The following is a 23680-nucleotide window of genomic DNA, read 5'->3' on the forward strand; positions in this document are numbered from 1 at the left end:
CGGGACCGAGCCGTCGGCGCCCCTGCGCGCCTCACCGCCCCGGGCCGGGCTGCTCCTGGGTGTTTAATTCCCGCCGAGCGATGGAGCGTTTCCTCAGCTCCGTGGGCCCGACGTGGCTGCGTCGCCGCGAGCGCAGGGTGCCCCACGCTCTGGGCGGCAGGCAGGGCCGCACACCGGGGACCCGTCCGGCCTCGCGGGGAAGGGGCAAACCCAGCCTGGCAGCGCCCGGGCTGGCCCCTGCGGGGGGCATTTGTGAGCCCAGCGCCGGCGTGGAGACTTTCGGTCACCAGCCAGCGACGGCTCCCGAGTGCTAATGTGGCGGCGGCCCTGGCGGGGATGTGCCGAACGCGGGGGGCTCTGCGGGGTCCGGAGGCCGCGGGCCCTTCCCTGCCAGCCGGGGGACGAGGGCCGTGGCGTGGCGTGGCGTGGCGTGGGCCCTGCGCGGCCGCAGGGCCCTTGACGTTATTAACTGCGTTCGTAAGTGATTGTTCATTAGCGATTGCTCATTAGCGATCGGTGTTGCAGACAGCGTGGGGCCGCATGCCGGGGTGGGCGAAGCGGCGGTGGGGGGAGGCTGCTCCTCCCGCCCGCCCCGCCGAGCCCGCCTCACCCCGGGGCTCTGCGGAAAGAGGGAGAGAAAGGAAGGAAAAAGGGAAGGAAAAAGCCGGGGGGGGGGAGAATGGGGAGGGAACTACAACCCCCATCGGCCCCCGCGGCAGGGCGCATGCGCGGGGCGGGCGGGCGGGTGCCGATTGGAGGCGCGGGCTGGCGGTCGCTGATTGGCGGCGCGGGCTGCCCGTAACGGCGCAGGGGCGCCCCGCCCCGCCCCGCCCCGCCGCGGCGGTGCCTGCCCGGGCTCGGCGCGCGGCGCTCGGGGCTCGGCGCGCGCAGGGGGAGCGCCCGCCGCCGCCGCCGCCGCCGCCGCCTGGCCCCGCCCGGCACCCGTACCCGCGCTGGTACCGGTACCGGTACCCGCACCGGTGCCCGCACCCGCGCCGCCGCCGCCGGCCCCACCATGATGAAGTTTCGGTTCCGGCGGCAGGGCACCGACCCGCACCGCGACCGCCTCCGGCACGACCTCTTCGCCTTCAGCAAGGTGCGGCAGCGCGGCCGGGACACCCCCCGCCACTCCCCCCACCTCCCGCGGGGCCGCCGGGGTGTCCCCCGGCGGGGCGGGGCCGGGCCGGGCCGGGCGGGAGCCTCAACGGGGGTGCAGTGCACGACCCCCTCCCCCAAACCCCCCGCCCCGGGAGGTCGGTGCGGGCACCGCCCCTGCAGGATGCAGCCTCCCGGGGGGCTCACTGCACGCCCCCCCCCCCCGCTCCCCCCGATCGGGAGCCCGGCGCAGGGCTCCGCTCGTGCAGGCTGCACCCCCGGGGTAGGGGGGAGCATTGCACGGGGGATGGCGGGGGGGAGGGCAGCGTGCGGGCCCACCCCCCGGGAGCATGGGTCACCCTGGGGGGGCAGAGCAGGGGGGGCTCCCTCCGTGGCTGTAGGGAGCAGGTGTCCCCCCCGGGGGGGCACGGAGACCCCCGGAGTGCAACCCATGGGGCTGCTCTGGGGCAGGATGCACCTCCTAGCCCGAGGGGGGGTGGCAGTTACGGGGACCCCCGAGGTTTGGAGGTGCTCTGGGGGAGTGTGGGGCAGACTCCCCCAGGGGTGCAGGGTGCTACACCCCAGTGAGGGATACCCCTGTTTTCCCCCATTTTTAGGGCTGGGGGATCCCCTCGGGGGCTCCCCTGTGCTCTCCCCACTTGGTGCCGTGCTGGAGCAGCGCAGCAGCGAGGCGCCCCGTGGGGGTCCCTGTCCCATCCCCGCGCATCCCTCGCTCCGGAGGCCTTGGGGCCGGTGGCGGTGGTGGGACGTGGCTCAGCGCTCCGGCCGCCCCGGCGGCATCCAGCTCCCGGGGCGCGAAACCCTGCCGGGGGAGTTGTACAACTTCCCTCGCAGAGCGCTCCGCGGAGCGCCGCCGGGATGTCGCGGCCCCCGGAGCCAGCTGAAAGGGCGCTCCGGAGGCTGGGACGCGCTCTGGGCCGGTCCCCTCGCCTTTGTCAGCAGAAAGGGCCATCCCGAGGCGGAAACGGGCTCCGGCTCCGAGCCGGCGTCGCGGGCAGCGAAGGGGCTGGCGGGGGGCCGGTGCGCGCCCCGAAGCCGCCTCCGCGGGGTGGAGATCAAAGGCCCGAAGTTTTCCCGGAGCCGGGCGCTCTCCCCCTTGAAGGGCAGAGCTGCGTCGTGGAGATTTACAGCTCTTTTCCCTGCGCTCCCGTCTCTTTATTGTACAGCCTTAACAAGCCTGCTGGGCTCTTAAATTTAACCTTTTCAGGGGCTGCGGTGGGGAAGCTGCCCGGAGATTGGCGGCATCCACCTGCGGTCCCCGGGCTCCCGGCCGCTGAGGGATGTTTTGTGGCCTTGGGAAGCCGCAGCCGGCCCCGCGTGGCCGTGGCATCGGGCTCTGTGCAGCCCCACGGAGCCGGGAAGCAGCTCTTAGGTGTGTGCGCTTCCATCCGGCTCGGGGCCGGCCCTCGGGAGACAGCGAGCCGGGTCCCCTCCGAAAAAAATGTTCTCTGGGGTTCCCGGGCCGCCGCCAAGGCGGTGCAGGCTGCAGCTGCCTGCCCTGGGCTGGGGGCATGTTTCCCGGCCTCCCTTGCCCTCCGCTCGCTCCGAGTTTCCTTCGTCGGCTCGTGGATCCCTGCGGGGCACCTTGTCTCTCCTCCTGCCCAGCCGGCGCGCCGGGAATCGCCGCCTCCTTCCAGCTCGTGAGCTCTGCGGAGAGCCAGGGCTGGGCTGCGCGGCCTGATACCGTGGGCGCCCGCTGCCGTCGGCTCTCCCTGGGCTCCCCGGTCCGGGTTCGGCGGCTCTGAGCCCGCCGAGTGCCCCCTGCGCGGGCTGCCCCGGGCGCCGTCTGCTCTGGCGGTCCCCGATCGGGGCAGGGCCAGGCGGTCACAGCGGGGCTCCCGTCTCAGCGTCGCGCCGGAGGAGACGGAGGCACCGCGGGGCTCTGATCTTTCCTGCTCTTCCCCCCGCCGGCATACGGGATGTGCGGGAACTGCGAGCGTGTAATCTGCTCCTCTAGACATGATGAGGATTTAGTCTCCCATTAATGAGCTCTGCACGAAGCTGCTGAGCGGAGAGAATAGACCCCCTGGAGCTAACTCCGCTCGATAGGATTGGCGCGCGGGCCCCTCCGTCGCGGGACGCGGCCTAAATATCCCCGGCAGCTGGCGGAGGGCTGCAGGAAGAGCCTCCCGGGCCCTCGTTTGCTGGCTACCTCCCTCGGCCCCTGCTTGGCTTTGCAGCTCATCTGCTGTTTGTGCGGGATGGGCTGAGTTAGCCGCAGGCTGCCGCGTCTCGGCTGTCTCCAGGGACAGATGCTCGGCTCTGGCTTGCTCCGAGCCCGCTGCGGTGCTGGGACAGGGTTTTTCCTTGCGTTGGATGACCCTGAGGTGTAGGAAAACAGCGGGAACGGCCCCCAGCTGAGCAGAGACCAAACAGCGTGTCCTTCGGCAGCGGGAGCAGATAGCAACGTTGTTTGCCTAGCCCAGCTGATGGACCTGGCGCTTGCAGCTCGCCAAAAATCGCAGGGTGATAGGGACCCCTCATGTGCGGGACGAACGAGGGGGGAGCATCCCGCCGACGGGCAGCGTGGCCGGGGCGGGCTGCAGCTGACGGACGTGGCGTGGTCCAGGCCCTGCTGTGCAGACGGTGCAGGGGAGGGGACAGGCTGCCCCGTCCCGAGGGAGCCACCGGCAGAGCCCGAGCCAAAGCCTGGGGCTCCCGTTCGGCTCTGCGGATCTGTGTCAAGTGAGCTGTGTGCTGGAAGCGGGCCCGCAGGCCGTGCCGGGGTGTGTGGGGGGGTGGTTACACGGCCGGGTCCTGCTCGGGCGCGAGCCTTGGGCTGCCTGGGAGGTCTGGGCTCGGAGAGGCTCTTCCTGCGGGCTTTGGAGACAGGAGCCTCCAGGCCGCGGCGGAAATGCTGTCGGGGAGCAGCTCCATGCCGGCTGGCCGAGTGCTCTGAGATGCTGGCTGCCCACCTGACTCCTATTAAGATCTTGTTTTCACTTGTGAGCTTGAAATCTGCCTCGTATTTGCTGTAATTTGGCCCAGAGCACGCCTTGGATCAGGCAGCCCGGCCTGCCGGATGCAGCCCCGGGTGCCTGGCGGGAGGAAGGGCTCGGTGCGGGGAGGGAGGGCTCCAGCCGGGCGCCTGGGGCTCGCGGGGGCAGCGGGCTGATGCACTAACCTCTCACCCTGGGGACCTATTAACAAAGAAAATGAATAGCCGCCGATCGCAGTCCCTGGAGGCTACTGCAGCCGCCGTGTAATTTGTTGCTTGATACGGGGCTGGGAGTGACGGGGAATCTGCTGCGCAGGCAGCTGGGGCCGACCTCCCCTCCTCGGGGCGCCCGGGAGGTCTCGGCCCCGGGGCAGCAGGGCGCGTGGTGGGCAGCGGCTGTCTTATCAGTTCTCCGCCTAAAGCAGTTTTGTGGCAGCCCTGGGCTGCCCCCGTCCCGCGGGGAGCGGGACCGAGCCTGCGGCAGTCAGCCTTCGCGTCCCTGAGCGCAGGGTGCCTCCCGGGAGAGGCTTGGGCGCCTTTGCCAGCGGTTTGGGGATGTCCTGGGGCTCAGGAAGGGGTCAGCCGCAGGCTCCCGGGGCCTGGCACGTGGGCCGTGGCCTATTGCATAAGGAAACGCTTCGAGCATTTCAGTCCGGGTGCGCGGGGCAGAGGCTGGAGGCCGCTGGCAGAGCATCCTCAAACTCATGCTGTGAGTCAGAGCCCCTTGTCCAGGCTGGGAGCGCAGTTTGGGGTTTTCACAGCACTTCTGAAATGCCTGAAGGGAGAACAGGGCACGGGGAGGCCCCGGGGGAGTGAACCGCGGCGGGCGGGTGCGAGGAGCCTGCCCGCAGCCCCCCCCCCCCCGTGTGCCCCTGCGCCGCCCCAGGCAAGGGCAGCGCGCAGGGATCCCGCCCGCCCGGCTCGGGCAGCCTCCCTGTCGCTGGATCGTCGTGCACGTGGCAAGCAGGCGTTGTACGCTCCGCTTGGCAAAGCTGCTCCCCCTGGGGCTGCTGCCCGGGGGATCCCGGCTCTCGCCGACGGCGAGGGAGGGGACAGCGGTGGCAAGGCGCCCCTCCGACTTCGCTTCCCGGTGCAGGGAGGCACGGCCTCTCCCGAGACGACGAGCCTGGGCATGCTGCCGGAGCGCTGCCGGCCCGGGCTTCCTTGGGAAGATGCCTGCAGGCCCCGGTGTGTGGCTTTGGCTGGGGAAGTCACAGCTCCAAGTCACTCGAATGTCCAGCTCTCCTGGTTCTGCCTCCTTTCCCTGGAAAGCCGCGTGGTGCTGTGACCGCGAGCTCAAACCCGGGCAGGGCCGTGCTGTGCTCCTCGCAGGGACTGGATGTTGGAGTGGCAGCAAGGTAAAAACCACTTGTTTATGAATTTTTGCAGCCACTGTTTGGATGACACAGTTCCTGCCGAGCCATATTTTCACTCCCACGTTTCCCCTGTGCCAGCAAAGGTGGTTGTGCAACGGCATGGTGAGCTGAGCTGGGTGCGAGCAGCTCCTGGGCTCACGCAACGCCAGCGCCGTGCCCCGATGAGAGCCCGTGGCCAGGTCCAGGTCGCCGCCGCCGCTCCGGGGCTGGCTCGGCCCGCAGTCGCGCTGGGGTGGCCCTGCGAAGGGGACCTGCAGCTACCAAGCCAGCGCTGAAATGCAGCCTGGTGGGTGGCTCGGAGCAGCGGGCAAGTGTGCAACGAAGCCACGGAGGCCTGCTTGCTTGTGTGCAAGCTGGGCCAGAGCTGTAACCCTGCAGGCTGCTGGAGACGCCCACTGCTTACGCCGTGGGTACGCGCAGGGCTGAGCCAAGTGCGGCAGCGCGTTTCCCCCTGTGCCATCCTGTCCTGGGGAGGTGCCGGAGGCTCCCGGCTGGGGCAGGGATCGCCAGCCGCCCCGCGCTCCAGCGGGGCCGCGTCCCTCGCGGTGGGGCTGGTCGTGCGAGGCTGTTGCAGAACATCCTGTGCACGAAGGGCTCTGCTGGTCTCGGCAGTGCCAAAATATGCAGGAGAGCTATGGGACGGATCTGCGCACGCTTTGCGTTGCAGCTTGTAATTGCGCTGATGACATCCTAGGTCTGCTCTGCATTACGTCTTGGCAGGCGAGCTGGCCGGTGTCGGCGTCGGGAGGGGGCAGGAGGCCGGCGGCCAGCCCCACCGCTGCTGCGTTCTGTGCTCGTCCCGGTCCCCCATCCCTCTCTGAAGGCCCGGACAGTCTGGGAACGACCGCTCTCCTGGTTAACTTCTTCCGCTGAAGTGGAGGTTTGGCTTTTAGCAAGGTAATGTCCTGGCTGCAGGCCTGTGCTCAGGCCTCTTGCTAGCTTGGACGGCCTCTGCTTGGCCGGAGGTCGCCCCCGCCGTGCCTTTGGCCGAGGTTTCGGGGAGAGTGCCTGATGCCTGGGAGGAGGTTGAGCTCTTGGAGGCATCAGTCTAAATCGGTTCGTGCCGGGGTGTTTCTTGGCTGGGCGAGGTTGGTGGGGCAGAGCGGTCCTGCCAGAGCTGCCCCGCCGTCCTTAGCGTCCTTCCTGCTGGAGGCAGGTCCCTGTCTGACTGCGGCGCCGTGGGTCTCGCCGGCGGGGCCTGGACCTACAGCGTATCCCTACGGGAACCGCTTCCATGGGGGACCACGGGAGGCGCAGCCGGGGCAGCGCTGCGGGTCCCGTGTAGGGGACGACCCTCGGTGACGAGCGCCCGTCGGCTGTGCCGGCTCCGGTCCTTGCCCAGCAGCCCAAATCCGGGCTCTGCTGCGCGGAGCTTTGCACGCTCGGCACGCAGGAGCCGGGCTGGGCTTTGGAGCCGGCTCGCCAGGGAAGCCGGCCAGGCCCGGGCCGTGCAAAGGGGAGCCGGGGGAGCCCCCGGCAGGCTCTGGGGCCAAGTTGGATCCGTCTCCCTGCCGCTCCCTTCCCCTCCTGCTGAAGGGCTCCCGGGGGCCACGGGCCTGGAGCCGGGCTAGCGGCATCCACAGCTGCGCTGCGTGGGCCACGGAGGCCCTCGAGCCGCCCCGGGGGGCTGGAGAGGCCCTGCCTTGGCCGAGGGGTTTGCCAGCTCCCCGTTTGACCGGGGAGGGGGTCTCGCTCTTCCTGGCAGTGCTTCTCGACCGCCTCTGGCACCGCCCGGGGACGCGGACGGTCTCCATCGACAGAGGACTGGGATGGGGAGGACGGGGGTGCTGCGGGGCTCCGATCGCTGCTCTGACCTCCCTGTCTCCCCCAGACGGTGGAGCACGGCTTCCCCAACCAGCCGAGCTCCCTGGCCTACGACCCCAAGCTGCGGATCATGGCTATCGGCACCAAGTCGGGAGCGGTGAAGATGTATCCTTTCCTTCGGCGCTGGCCTCTCCGGGCTGCCCCGCGCGGGCGAGAGGTAAGAGCTCTCGCCGTCTTCCCCCAATCCCAGCGGAGGCGGCGGACGGCATCGGACGCGGCGGCAGCCTCCCCGGGGGAGACCGGGCGACGCTGGGGCCGGGCGGCCCTCGGCCGCGTCCGTCTGCAGCAGCTGGCCTGCATCTGGCCCGGGCCGCGCGTCTCCGGGGGGAAGGGGGAAATGCGGGCGCGGAGAAGGGAGTGGGTGGGGAGCGGGAAGAAACTGCTGCATCGTCTCAAACGCCTGATTTATGAATGGAGTCGTCCTCAGCTTGAAATAGCCGCGCCGTAAACTCCGCCGCGGAACAGGGCCAGAGGGAAAAGGCCCCGCGGATGCGGGGAGCCAGCGTTCCTGGCCGGAGGGGGCTGAGCCACGCGGGCGAGTGAAGCCGGGGGTGCTCAGCACCCTGTCCCCGCGCCCAGCCCCTCTGTAAGGGAAAGGACTGGTGCAGAGGAGCCCGCCTGCCTGGGGAATGCCGACTGTGGGTTGAGGATGAAGGGCAGAAGCTGCTGGGGAAAGATCTAGGCTGGGGAGCTGGGAACAGCCAGCTGGGGGAAAAAGCTGTTGTCACATCTCTGCCCAGGGGAAGGTGACCCTGGTGCTAGCAAGGGCTCATCTGTCGGCGTCCCGGGGCTTGGCTGGACAGCGTTTGGGTCGAAAATGCGGCGGCTTTGTGCAACAGCAGGATAAACCCTGCAGCCACCGCGAGGGGTGGCCGGACCTCCGGGCTGCCCGGCCTGGGGTGCCGGGATGGAGGTGCAGGGCTTGGAAGATGCAGCCCCACGGGAGGAGTGTGCCCGGTCCCCGTGACGCGGTGCCTCCGGCCGCTCCGGGAAGCGGCAGCGGGGAAGAGGAAGGGGGGGGCACTGGGATGCCCGGGCGCCGGGTGGCCGCACGTAGCCAGCAGCCGCCGGCGCGGAGCGGCGCTGGCAGAGCTCCACGGGGCCTGGCAGGGCTTTGTTGCTCGCTGCGTGTAAAGAGACTTCAGAGGGCTGCTGGCAGGCGGCCAGGAATCGATTTGTCCCTGCGCTCGGAGGCCCCGCGCTGCAGGAATGTGGGGTGGGCATTCGGCTGGGCCCGGATGGAGCGGGGAGGCGCGCGGGCGGCTGCGGCGTGGTCCGGGACGCCTCCTGAGCGGATCCTCCCCTCCCCCAGATCGGCGGCCCCCGGAGCTCCCTTTCTCCTGCCTCCGGAGCACAAAGATGGTGTTTCTCCGCCCCGGGTGCCAGCCCAGCTGCGACGCTGCTGGCCGCTTGGCCCCCGAGCGGGGCTCAGGGCCACCAGCCGCCCCAGGGCTCCTCGGAGGAGGGCTCAGATGCGGTGATATTTCAGGGGACCGGCCGGCTTCATCCCTGGATCCCAGCGGCAGGGATCTGGCAGGGAGAGCAGGAGCAGTGTGGTGCCCCATCTCCCATCACATTCTTGCCTGCCCCATCGGGTCCCGCAGCACCAGGGGCAGCTCAGCCCTTTCTGCAGCCCCTAGCGACGCAAAGACTGTTCGTATGGAGCTGGAGCTGGACCAAGGGAAGATCCCAGTGTTTGCCTGGGATCCTCCTCCGTGCCCAGGGCGCTGTGAGGGCCGTGCGCTCGGTTTCGTGGGTGATCTCTCCGAGGGAGCTTGTTTCCAGGCCTCCCTGGGGTGCTGCCTCTAGCTGGCCTGTCCCCCCTCACGTGCAGGACGTGGCTGTGCCCTGTCCCGGGCTGTGCCGTGTGGTGCAGCGGCCGGCGCGCCGGCCCGGGACCCCCTGCCCGCCCCTCCGCTCACCGGGGAGCTGCGGCTCCGCCAGCTGCGCTCCCTGCCGCCGCGCTCCCGCGGGCGGTGGGAGACAACAGACATCCGCTCGCTGCGGCTACCGGCCTTTCCCGAGCCTCGGCCGCTTCCTCCGGGCCCCGCTCCTGCTCCTTCCTCCCAGGGGCAAGCGGCTGCTGGCTGCCGTTTGGAGGAGCAGGGCTGGGAACTGGGCGGGCGATTTGGCCGGGAGCTCCTGTTGGAGAGGGATGTCCGACACGGGCACTTTTATTTGGGGTCGCAGGACGGCTTTCCCCCTTGGTGGGGGGGTGAGGCTCTGCAAGGCGGTGACACCCCAGCAGCCTCTCGCTGCTGCGTCCGGGCTCGGGGCTGGTGGTGGATGTGGGCAGTGGGAGCCGAGCAGAGCGCACGCCGGCCGCTGTGGTGCGGTGCCGAGCCAGGACATCGGTCCCAGAGGCGCAGCGCGTCGGTGGGAGCGCGTGATGTGCCGGTGGAAGCCCGCGGCTCCAGAATTGCTCTTCGCAAAGCCCTGCCACAGTCCCCGTGTTCCCGAGCCATCGGGAAGGCAGCGATGGGATGGGTGCTGCTGCAACGAGGTTATCCCACCCCATCAAACACCGTGCACGGGTGCTGAGCGAGCGCTGCGACGAGTCCTCTCCATCTGCCAGACTGCCTTTGGGTGAACGTGCAGGGGGTGGGTTTGTCCTCAGCCTGGCTGGAAGCACGTCCCCGGGAGATGCTGGGTTTGGGCACGGAGGAAGAGGCCGTGCGTGTTTGGTGCAGTCAGAGCTGTTTTCCCCTGCGTCTGCAGCCTGTGGCACGTGGAGACTGATGTTCCCCTCCCCGCGCAGAGCCGCGGGCGCCCGGGTGGCGTCCAGCTGCAGACAAAGCCGCGCTGTGCAGCGCGCCGGGTCCCGTGGCCGCTGGGGACCGCGGTCCCACGCGACCGCGCCGGGGACCGCGGTGATGCCTACAGCTGCAGGGTGGCAGCCCGGCACCTCCTGGGACGCAGCTCGTGGTGGTACGCCGCGCTGGCTCCCTGCTCGGCCCCGACCGGTCGCCGCAGAGAAGGCGCTGCCGCGCGCGGGGCCGGGGTGGGGTGGGAGCCCGATGCCAGCCGCGCGGCTGAGGAGCTGGCTGGACTGGTGCCGCTGGTGCACAGGGAGGCTCGCTGGGTGGAGCGGCCCGCGGACGGCCCGGCGTCGGGAGAGGCTGTCGCCTCCCTGGGGAGCTCCCGTCCCGCCGGGAAGCGAGGAGCCCGCGGCGTGGGCTCACCCGGGAGTTTTGCCCCGTTGGTTTCTCCGCGGTGACTGATGTTTTCCCCGGTCTCGGTCCCGGCTGTCTGGCTCCTCGAGGACGTCCTCAAAGCCTCGGCGGGTCTGGCCTGGCCTCAGCGACGCCTGGCGCTGCCAGACGGCTCCTGCCTGTCGGTCCGGGCGGAGCTGCCGGGCCGGTTCCCTGCGCTGAGAGCACCGGTCCGGGCTTCTGGGGCGGCGAGGGGTGACCTGGGGAGAGGACCGCGTAGGCGAGTCGCTTTTAGGGCTGGGTGTTCTCCAGCCTGGTGAGCTGGGGAGCCTTGGCACGGCCTCGGGGCGCGAGAGGTGCAGCCCCTGCGCGAGCCGGGTCCTGGCTGAGCTGGTGCGCGCGGGGCCGAGCTGTAACTGTTTCTCCCCGGCGGTGGCCCAGGCTGGAAAAAGCAGCAACCGGTATGATCCAGGCCCTTCTCAGGGTTGTGCTGGGGACCGGGCGCCTGGTGCGGATACGGGAAGCTCCTTGCAGCCGGCCGTGCCGGCACAGGGCCTGCCCCGGTTCCTGCTCCGCCGGGACCAGTTGGGCGAGTGAGGCCATCCCGGCGCATACCGATCCCCACCCTGCAGCCGGTGCGCGCGCTGCGCGCGGGGCCGGCCCAGGCTGCCGGGCGGCTCCGCACGGCCCCCGCCGCGCACATGAGAAAGCAGGGGGTGGCGGCGGTGGCGGGCGGACGGGATCCCGCCCGGCCCCGGCGGCCTGCCAGCCCGCTTCCTGACCCGGGGCGGCCCCGCTGCCTCCGCGGCGGCTGCCGCGCGAGTCGGAAGCGCCGGGCGCGCGGGTTAAAGGCATGGGAAGTGCTTGGTGTCCTGAACCCGGAGCTGCTGTTTCCGGGGCTGGCTGTGCCCGCTGCTCCTTCGCCCGTGTCCCCCAGGCTTTCTGCCCCACGCCGGGACGGAGCGGGGGGCACCGGGGGCTCCCCACGCATCCCTGCGTTCCCCAAACCGGGAAGGAGCCGATGGGAAAGTTCAGGATCCTGGAGGTGCCGAGAGCTGCTGCCGCCGCTGTCCCCGCAAAAGGAGCGCGGCTAATCGGAGGCGCCCCCCGCCCGCCGGCTGCCCGCGTCTCCCGTGCGCCGGCCGTTTGGAGCGTAATTGGGTGGCGAAACGAGGTTAGAGAGCGACTCGATCCCATCGCGTCGCCTTCTTCGCGGGTGGCCGAGGAGCCAGCCCGGGACGGCCCCGGGGCGCTGGGGTGCATGGCAGCCGGGGGTCCTAACCCCCGCTTTGGGGGCGGCCGGGCAGGCCCTACCCCGTGCAAATAGCTGCTGAGTCTTCTTCAATTTCTTTTCCTGGATCAAACCTGCGGGCCCCGGGGTCTGCGGGACAGATCCGAGCGTGCCCCGGCGGTGCGGCGGCAGCGAGCCCCTCGCCTCGTGCCGCTCAAGCCCGCCGGCGCGGGGCCGGCCCCCTGCCCGGGGCCACCGCAGGCCCTTTTCGCCGGAGCTGGGGTGGGTTTTGGGACAGGAAACGAGCAGGGGGAGTTGCTGAATAAGCATAGCGTGGAGCCTGGCGCGGGAGCGCGGGTTGCTCCCAGCAACGCGCGAGCCGGAGCCTCGTTGCTTGGTGACCCTCGGCGAGGGATTGCCGCAGCTCCGAGGGGCCGCGGCAGCCGGCGGCGAAGGGTTGGGGGGGGAGGACGGGCTGCGAGGGGAGCGGGTCGGGGGGCGCCGTGAGGGATGCCCTGCGGCCGTGGGGGGGGGGGGGGGGACCGCAACACCGTGGGGGAAGGATGCGGCGGGTTTGGGGCAAAAGCGGGCTAAAGCGGCATCCCCATGCAGCGCTGGGGTGGCGGGGGGGGGGGGGGGGGACACCCCCGGGGCGGTCGGGGCAGCCCGGGCGAGGGCGGCGGTTGGGCTCCGCTCTCTCGTTGCTTCTTTGACGGCCCCACCAGCTACGGCGCGCCGGGCGTGGAGTTCACGGGCTTGCACAAGGAGACGGCCACCGTCACGCAGATGCACTTCCTACCCGGCCAGGTAGGTAGAGCCCGGCCGCGGGGAGCCCGGCCGCGGGCACGGCCGCCTCGCCGACCTCTCTGTCCCCGTTGCCGCAGGGCTGGCTGCTGTCCCTGCTCGACGACAACACGCTGCACCTCTGGGAGATCTACCAGAAGGAGGGCTGCTCCCACCTCGAGGAGACGCGCGGCTTCAGCCTGCCGGGACGCCCAGGGTTCGACAGCGCTAAGTACTCGTCCCGCCTGCCTCCTTCCATCCTCCACGCTTGGGGCTGCGGGCGGCGGGGTGCTGCCGGGCCGGGGCGCTCCTGCCCTCCGCCCCGGCCCCGCTCGGCCGGCTGGGGCTGCAAAAGGGGGTGCGAGCGCTGGCCGAGCCTTCCCAACCCCCCCGCTGAGACGCGGCGACAGCGGCGAAAAATAGCCCCCCGCGCGCGGCGGGCTGGCCCGGGCGGCGCGGGCCTCGGTGCCAGGCTCTCGCCTTCTCGCCGGACTCCGCGGATCCGGTGTCTTCTCGACTCGCCCCTCCCAGGCCGGGCCGCGAGGCGGCTCCAGGCGAGGTCTGCCAGAGTTTACGCCGAGGTCTGTGATGTGCCGGGGTGGGGCTTGGCTCCCGCGCTGCCAGATGCAAAGTTTTGTGCTGAATTTTTTTTTTTTTTTTTTTTTTTTTTGCTTTTAAAAACAACAGAAAATTTAAAGTAGACTCTGAGCCTCTGTGCCCTGCCGCGTAGGGACGGGCACGGAGCAGCTGTCCTGGCGGGGTGCGTTTAGCCACGACCAAACAAGCTCCCCGCCGGGAAGGCTCTGGGGCTGGAGGATGATCTGCCCCGAGCACGGCTGAGTCGGCTTTTGCTGAGCTCTTGATCTCTCCGGATGCCTCCTGGGAGGCGCTCGGTGGGCAAAAGGCGCCTTGCACAGCGAGGATTTCCCCGGCTCCGGGAGGGCAGGAGAAGGCGTTGCAGCAGGGCTGGCCACCCCATCGTGGTGCTGCCCCGATCCCAGGGCCGCGGCGGGGGAGCAGAGACTCCGCGGTAGCGCTGGCAGCCGGGAGCGGCGGCTGGGAACGTCGCGTGGGAGCCGCCGTCCCGGGTCAGGCTGGGATCCCGGCCAAGATCCTGTTGCTCGTGGCCGAAGCAGTTGCCTAGGGGAGGACGCGAGGTCAGGGCTGGCGCGCAGAGGGGAGTCGCTGGTGCTCCCCCAGCCTCCGGCTCCAGGCAGTTCCCAAGCAGAGGTGATAACGCTGGACCTGGCGCACGTCTAGCGGTGCTCGAGGAGAGGAGCAGTGCCAAGCCCTGGGTGCTCCCTCGCCCTCGGGCCAGGCAGTCACCTCTGTTCCTGCTGGGAGCTGCTGGATGGGGATTATCCAAAACAGTAATGATCCTGGGCCTGTGGTCTGAGCCTCTGCACCACAGCTCGGAGCCCAGCAAGGCAAACTTGAGACCAAATCCCGTGCTCCTCTAGTCCTGGCCTGCTTTGGGTCTGGGCACTCCTGCAGGCAAAGGGCTCTAGATCCCTGTGCAGAGCTGACCTAAGACAAGCGTGAGTAGGCAAAGGAGTGTGACCGGCCCCGCGTCTGCCAGCCATGCGTCCTTGTCCCTCTCTTGCATGCCCACAGCAGGACTTGGAGCCAGGCGCTGTGACTGCTGGATGGTCGTGGGGATTGGCCGTCCCTTTCTCCATCCTCAGCACGCCTGGCAAAACGGTGCCCTGGGGGCCTGGCTCGTGGGAGCCTGTGTGGCCACCTGCATCCCCGTGGCAGCCGTGGGTTCAGCAGGGCTCCCCGCTAGCATGGCTCACCCCTACATGTCCCTTCTAGTGAAGCAGCTTGGCCTCCTTGTGCTCCAAACCGGTGGCTGCTCTTCAGCTAATGAGCAGGAACTCCAGCGCGCAATGGGAAAAACTGCAGTCCTGGACTCAAGCAATCTTTTTTAGGTTTTGGCAATGCCTGGTCTGTAATTAATGGCGCTGTAATTAGCTGTAGACAGAACCATTAGCATCTAGGTTGAAGGAGAGATGATGGAGAATGGTGAAGACCAAAGAGCTGGAGTCTGCCTGGCTGCTTTCCTTGAGCGTCATCTCCATCCTCCTGGCGGGTCTGCTCCCAGCGGGGACTGGGGACAGGGACGGGGGGGTGAACATCAGAGTGGTGCTGAGAGGGCTGGAGTCTCCACCGCTCCACAGGCACCGGGCTGTGCCTGTGCACGGGGGTTGCCCTGCGCTGTGCCCCTCTTGCAGCCCGAGGCGCCTGTGCCGAGCGGAGCAGGCGGCGCGGCTGACACGGCCCCGCGGTCTTCTCCGCAGCTGCTCCCCCAGCATCACCCGGGTGACGGTGATCCTGCTGAAGTCTGCCTGTGACGTGGCCTGCCTGGGCACCGAGGGCGGCGGGGTGTACTTCCTTGCGCTCCCTGGCCTCACGCTGCTGGAGGAGAAAACCCTCTTCCAGGATGAGATCCTGCAAAGGTGAGTGCTGGCTGGGCACGCGCCCCCTCCCACCGGCCCCCGCCTCCCCTCACCACGCTCTGCTCTGCTGCCAGCGTGCCCGATGACTACCGCTGCGGGAAGGCCCTGGGGCCAGTGGAGTCCATCCAGGAGCACCCCCAGGACTCCAGCAAGCTCCTGATCGGGTACAGCCGGGGGCTGGTGATCATCTGGGACCAGACCACGCGCACCGTTGATCATCTCTTCCTAGGGAACCAGGTAGCTTGGACAGGCCTGGCCACGTGGCCCCCTCTGTTGGCTCCCGGTTGGTGCCTTGAGCTGTCTGGGTGCTCAGAGCCTTCCTGGGCCTTGTGGCCACCTTGGGAGGGTGGTGTGTGGCTAGTGGCCTGGGCTAGGATGTTTGTGGCCCCTTTCACTTAGGGGATGGGGCAGGGCTGCCCATCATCTCCTGCCTGTTGGCAGTTGGGGAGCATCTCTTGGAGCTGCTGATCCCCACTTCGCTGGCTTTAGGGGCCTCTCTCCCACTGCGGGGGGGCTGTGGTTGGGCTGGGGCTTCCTTTCGCCTGGTTTCAAGCTCCCATTTTTCTTTTGCAGCAACTGGAAAGCCTGGCCTGGGAGTACAGCGGCAAGACCATCGTGAGCTCCCACAGCGACGGGGGCTACATGGTGTGGGCGGTGAACAGCAGCTGCCAGAAAACCCAGCAGCCCGTCATGTCCACCATCCCATACGGTTTGTTGGCCTCACACCATCCTGCCTTTGCAATGTGCCTGCCCCTTTGGAGACCCCAGTGCTATGCTTGGCACCAATGAAGGGGCAGGAAGAGTCCAGGGGCATCTTGGAGCCCTGCTGTAGGGTGGCACTGGCTGATTTGTCACCTGTTGGGTGCTGTGGAGTTAGGACTGATCTCACTATCCCAGCCCCTGGGTGCTGGGAGGCCCCTGTGCCTCCCAGGGTCTCACCTCATGCTCAGGAAGCTGAAATCTCCTTGGACTTCTTGTGCAGTGGGAGAGTTGCAGCCTTGGGGTTGTCTTCATTTCAGGTCCGTTCCCTTGCAAAGCCATCAACAAAATCCTGTGGCGAACCTGCGAATCGGGGTAGGTCCCTGGCAAGTGTGTGGCTGCCCTGGCCAGGTGGGGTTGGGGCTGGCATGTGCCTGTCCAGCAGCAGCGGTGGGCTCTCCTTGGGCTTGCTGGAGGCCTGGGTAACTAGTGCAACTGGGAGACCCTGGGTGCTGCAGGAGACTGCAAAGATCATGCTGGTGGCTCAGCCTTGCTGGTCTTCATGGCAAGGTGTCTTGTGGAGCCCAGGGTTCTCCTAAGTTGCTGCAGGGACAGGAGTGTCTGATCCTAGCTGCTTCCCTGCAGCAATCCCTTCATCATCTTCAACGGTGGCATGCCACGGGCCAGCTATGGCGACCGGCACTGCGTCAGCGTCCTGCAGGGCCAGACCCTCGCCACACTGGACTTCACCTCCCGTGTCATTGACTTCTTCACCGTGCAGGACACGGAGGTGGCTGAGGGAGGTATGTCCTACCTGTGCTGGGGACGGCATCCCCTCAAGCGAAGAATCTCTGCTACTGGCATTTGTCTGTCCTTCAGGCTTTGAGAACCCACGTGCCCTCGTAGTCCTGGTGGAGGAAGAGCTGGTGGTGATTGACCTCCAGACGCCGGGCTGGCCTACCATCCCGGCCCCGTACCTGGCACCTCTCCACTCCTCTGCCATCACCTGCTCCTACCACATCTCCAACGTGCCCCTCAAGCTCTGGGAGAGGATTATCAGTGCAGGGGAGCAGCAGAGCCCCCGGCTGTCCTCTGCGGTGAGTAACGGCTCTCGCTGAGTGGGACACGTGGCGCCGCTGAACACACAGCCGGCTCTGGGTGGGTCTGGGCTGCAGGTCGGTGCTGGCTGGGCACAAGCCCTAGTTGGTGGATTCAGAGCCGCCTGAGGACGGGGAGCACTTGGGGGGGGGGGAGGCAGAGGCCTAACACTTCCTCCTGCTCCCCCAGACTTGGCCCATCAACGGAGGCAAGAACTTGGCCCAGGAGCCCACGCAGAGAGGTCTTCTCCTTACTGGGTGAGTGCCCTGGGCCTGCAGCCTGGCTAGCAGCTCCCAGTGTGTCGCGGGTGAGCATGTAACGTCCCGCCTGACATGGAGAGGGGGGTCCTGGGGCACCATCAGGATGGAGGGGGACTAAATGCATCCTCCGGCCACGCAGGGCAGCCCCTTCCCTCGGGCGCTCGGTGCGGCGAGCGGGCCGTTCCCGGTGGCGAGAGCGGCGGGGGAGAGCCATGCTCCGGCAGGGAGCCGAAGCCGGGGGCGGCGCGAGGAAGGCCCGCGGCTGTTGTTGGGTGGGCTGACGATCCCTCTTGTTTAGCTTGGCAGCCGGGCAGGAATGCGTCACCCGCTGTGTTCTTCCCCCCTCCCCATCCCGCTCCTTCCTCCTGGCCCTTGGCGCGTGCGGCTCGCTCCCCGCTCCCGGCACGGCGGCCGCGCGGAGCCGGACGCGAGTGTGCGCGCGCGGGTCTCGTTCGCCCGGCAGACGTTGGGGACGGTGGCGGCCCTTCTTCGGTAACGCGGCCTCCCTCGCGTCCCCCCAGGCACGAGGACGGCACGGTGCGGTTCTGGGACGCCTCGGGGGTGTCCCTGAAGCCGCTCTACAAGCTGGGCACTGCCAACATCTTCCAGACGGACTGCGAGCACAACGACAGCCTGACCCAGGCCGGCGAGGAGGAGTGGCCGCCCTTCCGGAAGGTAACGTGCCCCACGCCGCTCCAGCCCTGCGGCGCCCTGGCTGGCTGCCGGGACGGGGGGAGGCAGACCCAGAGCCGGGGCAGCGGGAGGGGATGGAGGATGAGCCCGCAGGAGCCACCCCAGCCGCGCTCCGGGGGATGCGTCCCCCTTCGGCGGGGGACAGCTGCCACCTGATGCCCAGTGAAGGGCACAAGGGGCCCTTGTTCTGCACGTCGTGCAGGCTGGCCCCAGTCTGGGGCACTGGGCCTGTCCCACGGGAGCAGGGACGTGTGGGGCAGTCCTGCCACGGCTGCTCTTCTCTGGGCACAAAGCCCGGAGGGGCCCCAGCATCGCTGCCCGACCCGTGCTGGCTGCACAGTGCCCGCAGCGCGCTGCGGGGAGCTGCCGGGCGTTTGGGGGGCAGGAGAGGGGGGCCGGCTGCCGGAGGGGTCTGCCCTGGAGCAGCGCGAAGGCGCCGCGTGCCGCTGTCTCCCGCAGGTGGGCTGCTTTGATCCCTACAGCGACGACCCCCGCCTGGGCATCCAGAAGATCGCGCTGTGCAAGTACACGGCCAAGATGGTGGTGGCTGGCACCGCTGGGCAGGTGGGGCCGCTCGGCGATGCGGGGGGCGCGTTGTGCCGCCGCGGATGGGGATGGCCGCCTCTGGCCAGCCGTGCCTGGCACCTCTGAGCTCCTTCGCTGGAGAGCTGAGACAGGTCGCGGAGGCACGTTGGCCTCTGCCTGCCTCGGGCGCAGGGGAAGCTGTGCCCGTCCTCGAAGGGCCTCAGTTTGACTCCTACCTCGGGGTTTAGCCCCTGGCTTGCAGCAGGGCAGCAAGAGCTAGCTGCTGTCTCTAGGGTGGGACTGTCAGAGCATGTCCTAGTCCTCCCTTGAACATTGGCACCTCAGAATTGCTTCAGAGAGCCCTGGTGATCTCTGAGGCAGGTGCTGGTGGTGCTGGGAGCAGGACAGGTAGTGCCCCTGCCCAGCACCAGGGTACTGTGGGCCACAGGCTGGAGCACCTTCCTAACTGGCTGCCTCCCTGCATCCCTTCCAGGTGCTGGTCATGGAGCTCAGCGATGAGAAGTCGGAGCACGCCGTCAGCGTGGCCACAGTAGACCTGCTGCAGGACCGTGAGGGCTTCACCTGGAAGGGCCATGACCGGTTGGCACCCAAGAACGGCCCAGTGGCCTTCACCCCTGGTTTCCAACCCAGTGTGCTGGTGCAGTGTGTGCCACCTGCCGCCGTCACCGCTGTGACGCTTCACTCGGAGTGGAACCTCGTGGCCTTCGGCACTAGCCATGGCTTTGGTCTCTTCGACTACTACAGACGCAACCCGGTGCTGGCCAGGTGCATGGGGGAGCGCGGCAGGGAGGTGGTGGAGAGATGCTCGGCACTGGCTGGTAGTGGGCAAGGTGCTGAGCAGTGTCTGTGCTCGAAGGTGTACGCTGCACCCCAACGACTCCCTGGCTATGGAGGGCCCCCTGTCCCGCGTGAAGTCCCTCAAGAAGTCCCTACGGCAGTCCTTCCGCCGGATCCGCAAGAGCAGGGTGTCGGGCAAGAAGAGAGTCAATGCCAACAGCCCATCCAGCAAGGTGGGCAGAGAGCAGGGCCAGCCCTGCACGGTCCCTGCCCCGGGGCCTGGCCCTCTGCCCTGATGTCCTCTCCAGCGTAGCTGTTGCTGCTCCTTGCCCTGATCTCCTTTGCTGTGTAGTAGAATGGGGCCAGATCACCATCTCGCCCTCTGCTTGGTTGCAGCCTGGTGGGCTGTATCCAAAGGCAAGGTCTGAATTACCGAGCGGCCCATGTGGCTCGTGCACAAACTGCCTGGTGCTGACGTGGCAGAGTATAACCTGGCTCTTCAGCCCCTTGGCCCCGCTGCCCGCCCCCTCTCCCAAGGCTGGCTGTGGTCCTGACGCATGTCTGAGCCCCCATCTCCTCCCCAGGTCCAGGAAGCCAATGCCCAGCTGGCTGAGCAGGCAGGGCCGCCGGAGGTGGAGATGACACCCGTGCAGAGGCGGATCGAGCCGCGCTCGGCGGACGACTCGCTCTCAGGGGTGGTGCGTTGCCTCTACTTCGCGGATACCTTCCTTCGAGACGGTAAGGCTCGCGGCCCCTGCGTGGGCTGGGAACTCCCCAACCCTGTCCGTGGCTGTCGCTGGCAGAGCTCGCTGCTTCCCCTCTGCCTGCTCCTGCTGGGGCTTTCCTGGGGGGTGGGACCTGTGGGGCAGGAAGGGTTTTCAGCCTGACTCATGCGGTGCTGGCCCTGACGCATGAGGGTTGCTGTCTTCACCTCCCAGTGTCTGCTCTGCCACGGCAGCTTTGGGAAAAGCACCCCCGAGATGGGCCTTCCCAGTCTGACAGGTGCCATGCTGCGGGGAGGCTGGTTTCTCATGCTGCCACTGTTCCTCCCGTCCCCACAGCGGCACATCACGGCCCCACAATGTGGGCAGGGACCAACTCCGGCTCGGTGTTCGCCTACGCCCTGGAGGTGCCGTCGCAGGAGAAATTCTCAGAGCGTGCGGTGGAGGCAGTGCTGGGCAAAGAGATCCAGCTGATGCACCGGGCGCCCGTGGTGGCCATCGCTGTGCTGGATGGGCGGGGGAACCCACTGCCTGAGCCCTATGAGGTCTCGCGGGACTTGGCCAAAGCCCCCGACATGCAGGGCAGCCACTCCATGCTCATCTCCTCGGAGGAGCAGTTCAAGGTAAGCGGTGGGGCTGGGCTCTGTGCTGCACCGTCTCCCCGCGGTGGGGATGGGACCAGCCACTGCTCTGCCTGCACCCACCACAACGTGCCCCCATCTGCTCTGGGTGCAGAGCGCTGAACACAGGACCGTGATCCAGAAAAGCAGAAACTGAAGGAGATAAGGAGGGGTAGGGTGTCCCTGGGCATGGCGCAGGTGCCTCGGGGTGGCTCCTGCCCCTGTCTGGGTGGTGCTGGCTCTTTGGGGAATGTGCAGCCCTTTGCCGAGGGCTCTCCAGGGCTGCTGCGGTTGGAGGCTGCTCTGATGTCCTGTGAAATCCAGAGGGTTTCTGTGCTCTGTGGGAACTGGATGTTGCAGCCGGGGCTGATCGCCTGGCTCCTCTCGCCTGCCCCAGGTGTTCACGCTGCCCAAGGTGAGCGCCAAGACCAAGTTCAAACTGACTGCGCATGAGGGGTGCCGGGTACGGAAGGTGGCTCTGGTGAGCTTTGCCAGTGCCACCTCAGAGGACTACACAGAGAACTGCCTGGCCTGTCTCACCAACCTGGGTGACATCCACATCTTCACGGTGCCTGGCCTGCGGCCCCAGGTCCACTATGCCTGCATCCGCAAGGAGGACATCAGTGGCATTGCTTCCTGCGTCTTCACCAAGCATGGCCAAGGTGAGGAGCCCTGTGGGGTCCTGGTGACTCACCTGGCAGTGCTGGGACTGGGAGGACACCTGTCTCAGGCTGGTCGTCATCTCCAGGCCCTGTCCACCTGCTACAAACCCCTCGGCCTTGTTCTCCTGCTCTGCAGCCCAACACGGAGGTCCCTGACACTCTCTGCTCCCTCCAGGTTTCTACCTGATTTCACCATCTGAATTTGAACGCTTCTCCCTGAGCACCAGGAACGTGACAGAGCCACTGTGCTCCCTGGAGGTCTCCAGGCTCCAGGACACCTCCTGTCTCAGGTGGGCTGGGGCGAAGATGGGCTGTGCTGTTGAGGACTGGCTGGGGGAGGCATGGTTTGCTACAGCTGGACGGGGTGTTTGCCTCCCCTCCCAGCGTGGGGAAACACCCAGATACGTGTCTGTGCCCTGCTCTGGGTGGGAGGCTCTCATGTTACTAACATCGCCCCGGTTCCTTCCAGCAACAACTTGACGGCGACGCCGAAGCTGCCGCAGGCGAACGGCACCCACGTCCCGCACAGCCCCGAGACCAATCACTCCCCCACCGACAGTGACCGTGAGTGACTCTGCGTCCCCGAGGTGCCGGGGTGGGGAAGGGCGCGGGGCCGTGGGCACACCCCGTGGGTGGCCGGGGTTCGATGGGTTCGCAGGCAGTTCCCTGCTGTCTCCGCTGGCCGTGCTGGGTTGGCTAGAGGGTCACCCACCGCTGTCGTAGCTGCACCCCAATGGGCCCTCCCTTGGGGCCGGATGGACTGCCTGGGGGCTGGCGTGGGCCTGGCTGCTTGCTGTGGGTGCCCCCCAGCCCTGCCATCCCTGTGACTGCCAGGGTCCCCCGAGGAGCACCAAGCAGCCTTCTCCCCCGGCCCCATCGACTCCCCCAACAGCAGCATGGAGAACCCGCTGGACACCACCGGGGACATCACCGTGGAGGAAGTGAAGGATTTCCTGGCGTGAGTGCGCGTGTGTGTGGGGCGAGTGTGCAAGGTCTCCGGCAGCAGCCAGCCCTAGCGCTGCACCTCTGCTGGGATCCCCGCAGAGCTGGCGCTGCTCGGACCGCTCCGGGCTCTGCCAGGGCTGCGGGCAAGCGCCCGAGCCCCCAGGCCTGTGTCTCACCAGCCTCTACCCCTAGGTCCTCGGAGGAAGCAGAGAGGAACATGAGGAACGTGAGCGAGGACGAGGCCCGGCCCGCGGGGATCCTCATCAAGTGAGGTGCGTGAGGAGCCGCTGTCCCTGCGGGCGGGTGGCCCTGCACCTCCCCGGGGACGTCCGCAGAGCCGGTCCTGCCTCCGCGGCCGCCGCGACGCAGGGCGGCGTGGGGACCTCTGCGTGGTTTTAGGCTCTGCTCCCAGGGTCCAGTCCGTACTGGGATGCTGCCAGTCCTGCAGGGCTGCGAGGGGCCTGGGGGGAGGCAACGGGGAGGGTCCCTGCCCCAGCCGTCCCCCTCGGAGGGGGCTCCGGAGCCCCGTTGCCGGCCGGCTCTCAGCGGCTGCGTTGCCTGCAGGGATCGCCGGCACCCGAGGCCTCCCCAGCCCATCTCCGTGCTTGGATTCCCGGGATGCGCGGCTCGACTCGACTCTTCCCCAGCGCCCCTTCGTGTAACGTAGACTCGCCTCTTCTCTAACATCCGCGCTGGCTGCCGGCGCGCCCCCCGGCTCCGGCACGTCCCTTCCCCGCGCCTCCCCCCCCGGCTCTCGGCCGCCGCCGCCGGGCCCCGGTCCGCGGGGGCCCCGTGCCACCGTCCCCCTCGGACGGGCCCCTCGCCGGGATGGCGGGGTCATGTCGCACAAACTCTTCCCGGGGAAGATATTTTTTTCTTCTTTTTTTTTTTTTTTTTTTTTTTTTTTTTAATACGGTCGAGTGTAACTTGTCCCCTGCTCCAGCGCCCCGTTCCCAGGGGCTGCTGCTTCCTGGCTCCGCGGGGAGGGCCGGGGGCTCGCTGGCGGTCGTGCCCTGCTCCCGGCGCCTGGTTTTGGCCCCTTGAGGAGGCGCGAAGCGAAGGGAGGCCGGGAGCCCTCGGCACGGCGGCCCGCACCCTTGTCTCTGTTTACATGCCCAGCTCGCTGCAGTTTACAGCCCCGATCCCTGCGCGCGGGCGAGGAGGCCCCGGGCTGCTGCGCGAGGACTGACCCCTCTCCCGGCGGAGAGGGGGGGATCTGGCACAGGCCCCGTCCCGCCGCCGCTCCCCGGGGTGGGCGCGGGGACGGTCCCTGCTCCGTGGCCGGGTATGGGGAGGGGGGGGTGGTCACAGGTGGCCTTTTCCTTAGGGGCGTCTCCAAGGGCTATTCTCCAGGCCGGGCTCTCCGGCTGCTGCTCCTGGCCAACACTAATTCCTTCCATGGGTGGGTTTGGGGTGGGATGTTACTGGAGGGCGAGGGGGGGGTGTGGGGGGGGGGGGGGAAGGATGCTGGTTTTGGCCCCAGGCCTGCGCCTGGTGGTGGGAGCAGATGGGGCACGGAGCTGCCTGGGGTGGGGTGGGGGGGGGGGGGTGGCCCGGCCCCCTCTCCCTCCTCCTGCTCTGGGGTGGGTGTGTGGGGGGGGTGTCACTGTGCCAAATTCCTGCTGGGCGCCCCAGCCCGGCTGTGTCCTCGCTGGGGTTTGGGGGGGGGGGGGGGGGGGGGGGGGGGGGGGGGGGGGGGGGGGGGCCATGGTGCTGCTGGCTCTGTCCCTTGGCCTGCGGTGGCCGTCCGGTCTGTCCCTCCGCGGCTCCAGGCTCAGC

General features: G+C 68.4%; 1 protein-coding gene across 3 annotated transcripts; it reads left to right on the top strand.

Annotated features, from left to right (window-relative positions):
- Positions 1 to 933: 933 nt before the first annotated feature.
- On the top strand, positions 934 to 23299 carry LLGL1 (LLGL scribble cell polarity complex component 1). 3 transcript variants are annotated; one of them, XM_062588744.1, is made up of 23 exons: positions 934 to 1096; positions 7262 to 7359; positions 12363 to 12444; positions 12522 to 12652; positions 14721 to 14879; positions 14954 to 15116; positions 15453 to 15588; positions 15899 to 15953; positions 16224 to 16381; positions 16458 to 16675; positions 16866 to 16933; positions 17458 to 17611; positions 18089 to 18193; positions 18648 to 18940; positions 19032 to 19185; positions 19537 to 19690; positions 20014 to 20297; positions 20692 to 20956; positions 21132 to 21246; positions 21426 to 21520; positions 21791 to 21914; positions 22094 to 22173; positions 22466 to 23299. In XM_062588744.1, the coding sequence occupies exons 1-22, from the start codon at positions 1016 to 1018 to the stop codon at positions 22170 to 22172; spliced, it is 3171 nt and encodes a 1056-aa protein (XP_062444728.1). In that variant the 5' UTR covers positions 934 to 1015; the 3' UTR covers position 22173; positions 22466 to 23299. The 3 variants fall into 3 exon arrangements, with proteins under 3 accessions (XP_062444728.1, XP_062444729.1, XP_062444730.1); XM_062588745.1 differs by having other exon boundaries at positions 12522 to 12637; XM_062588746.1 differs by lacking the exon at positions 934 to 1096 and adding an exon at positions 6032 to 6327.
- The last annotated feature ends 381 nt before the right edge of the window (positions 23300 to 23680 follow it).

Source organism: Rhea pennata, chromosome 15, assembly GCF_028389875.1.
Source record: "Rhea pennata isolate bPtePen1 chromosome 15, bPtePen1.pri, whole genome shotgun sequence".
Taxonomy (NCBI): Eukaryota; Metazoa; Chordata; class Aves; order Rheiformes; family Rheidae; genus Rhea; species Rhea pennata.

Coding starts and splice junctions, on each gene's coding strand:
- LLGL1 (XM_062588744.1), top strand. CDS start 1,016: ATGATGAAGTTTCGGTTCCGGCGGCAGGGCACCGACCCGCACCGCGAC. Junction 12,653..14,720: donor CCAGGGTTCGACAGCGCTAA/GTACTCGTCCCG, acceptor TCTTCTCCGCAG/CTGCTCCCCCAGCATCACCC. Junction 16,676..16,865: donor GCCCCCGGCTGTCCTCTGCG/GTGAGTAACGGC, acceptor CTGCTCCCCCAG/ACTTGGCCCATCAACGGAGG.